The sequence below is a fragment of the Musa acuminata genome, chromosome BXJ3-5 (assembly GCF_036884655.1).
Source record: "Musa acuminata AAA Group cultivar baxijiao chromosome BXJ3-5, Cavendish_Baxijiao_AAA, whole genome shotgun sequence".
Classification (NCBI taxonomy): Eukaryota; Viridiplantae; Streptophyta; class Magnoliopsida; order Zingiberales; family Musaceae; genus Musa; species Musa acuminata.
In genome coordinates, this window is record NC_088353.1 from 26,683,097 (window position 1) to 26,684,733 (window position 1,637).

Genomic DNA, 1,637 nt, shown 5'->3' on the forward strand with positions numbered 1-1,637 from the left:
ATAAGAAGATGACATCGATGGACGGTGGTAGATCAATTCGTCTTGCATCGGACGGCAAGTCAAGGCCACCATTTTATGGGTTTTTTTTAGAATAATTGCAATTTCTTACATTTTTATGGAATAAAATTTATTATAAATTTGTTCCTAAATTTCCTAAAACACCCTTCACCTCTTTAAAGCTCCCACTCCCACCCTCTCCTTCCGTGTTACCAACTTCTCTCTCTTCCTCGTTTTTTCTTGTGCCGCGTTGATGCCACAACAAGTTGACGTTGAAGCCATTGTCCGTGGCGGAGGCGACGCGAGGGACGCCTGCGAGACCCAGTTCGCGGTGGCGCAGCCCCCGGCGCCCGACGATCCCGACTTCCCACCGGAGTCTGTGGTGGTGCCGGTCGGCGATGATGGCCTCGACTGGGCCGACGTGGGCGCCGCCGCCTATGACCGCGACGACTCCACCAAGGGCAGCACGAACCCCAAGGCGCAGGCGCAGCAGTGGCAGCATGCCAAGCCCCGGTCCAGGTCGCACCGCTTCTCCGGCGGCATCCAGGCCAAGCACCCCATCATCGGCCTCCCCGGGAAGGTTCAGCAGCACTCCAGCTACCTCGGCCGCAGCGGCCACCGACCCGCCAGAGTACCGATCTTCCCCAAGAAGCCTCCCGTCCCAGGCGCCGCCCGCGGGCGGAAGTCCACGGTGCCCGAGCAAGAGCCTGGGTCGCCCACGGTGTCGTGTATCGGGAAGGTACTGTCCGAGACTGAGCGGAACCGGTACCCGAAGCGGCGCCGCCAATCACCGGAGAAGGAGAAGATGGAGAGGGTGGAGCCCACTGGGTTCTGGGCGAGTGTAACAGCAACCTTCTGCTGCGGCGGCGAGGAGAGCACGGCGACGGAGACGATGCCGGGGGATACGCCAGGGGAGGCGGCGGGGGAGAGGAGGATAGCTGCGAAGCCGGCGACGGAGCCGCCGGCTCTGGGAGCGATGAGGCGGTTCGCGTCGGGGCGGCGGCCGCTGCCGTTGGACAGGGATGCGCCGGCGCGGGATTGGCGGTGGTCGGTAGGGTCCGTGGAGGACGCGTGGCGTGAGCGGGATCGGGATCGAGATTGGGATGCCTCCGCCTCGTTTGACGGTGCGGACGGAAACATGTTAAAGAGTCGAAATGGAATGTGGTAGTATTTATTATGTTTTTGTTTCCGGTTTGATGTCCTGGTCCGGTGTTTAGGCAGAATTAGTGTTTGGGGATTGTATAAATGAGGGATTTAGTATAATGGTATATATGAGAAGTGGATTAGAGTGTTCCCTAATTCTCTTGATTGCTTCTCGTACGAGCCACTTGTCTATGCATCAAAAGATCTTATCGAAAATTATGCATAAATTGACAAGCTAGCAAAGTAGTAGTTACTTATCTATATGCCTAACGTCTTAAATAGAACATTTAGTACCATTAGTAATTTATGCTAGAAGAAGGATGCTAATCGTAAATGGGCTATACCTAATAGCGTCGTTACCTACAATAAGAATGACGGCATCCGCCCGTGGAATATCACATTTGCATTGTATAAGTATGAACTTGAGGGAGGTTTTATTAAAAATAATTAGAATGGTATGGGGAGGGACAACACATAAGGATGGAGCCACAGTAGGG

The 1,637-nt window shown here is 54.7% G+C and overlaps 1 protein-coding gene across 1 annotated transcript; it reads left to right on the plus strand.

Moving 5' to 3' along the window:
• The first annotated feature begins 209 nt into the window (after positions 1–209).
• LOC135638037 (uncharacterized protein At1g76070-like) lies at positions 210–1,296 on the plus strand. Its single transcript, XM_065150968.1, has one exon. It carries the CDS (start codon positions 251–253, stop codon positions 1,163–1,165), a length of 915 nt encoding a protein of 304 aa, XP_065007040.1. The 5' UTR covers positions 210–250; the 3' UTR covers positions 1,166–1,296.
• Positions 1,297–1,637: the final 341 nt, after the last annotated feature.

Excerpts from the sequence above, each read along its gene's own strand:
- LOC135638037 (XM_065150968.1), top strand. The coding sequence starts at position 251 with ATGCCACAACAAGTTGACGTTGAAGCCATTGTCCGTGGCGGAGGCGAC.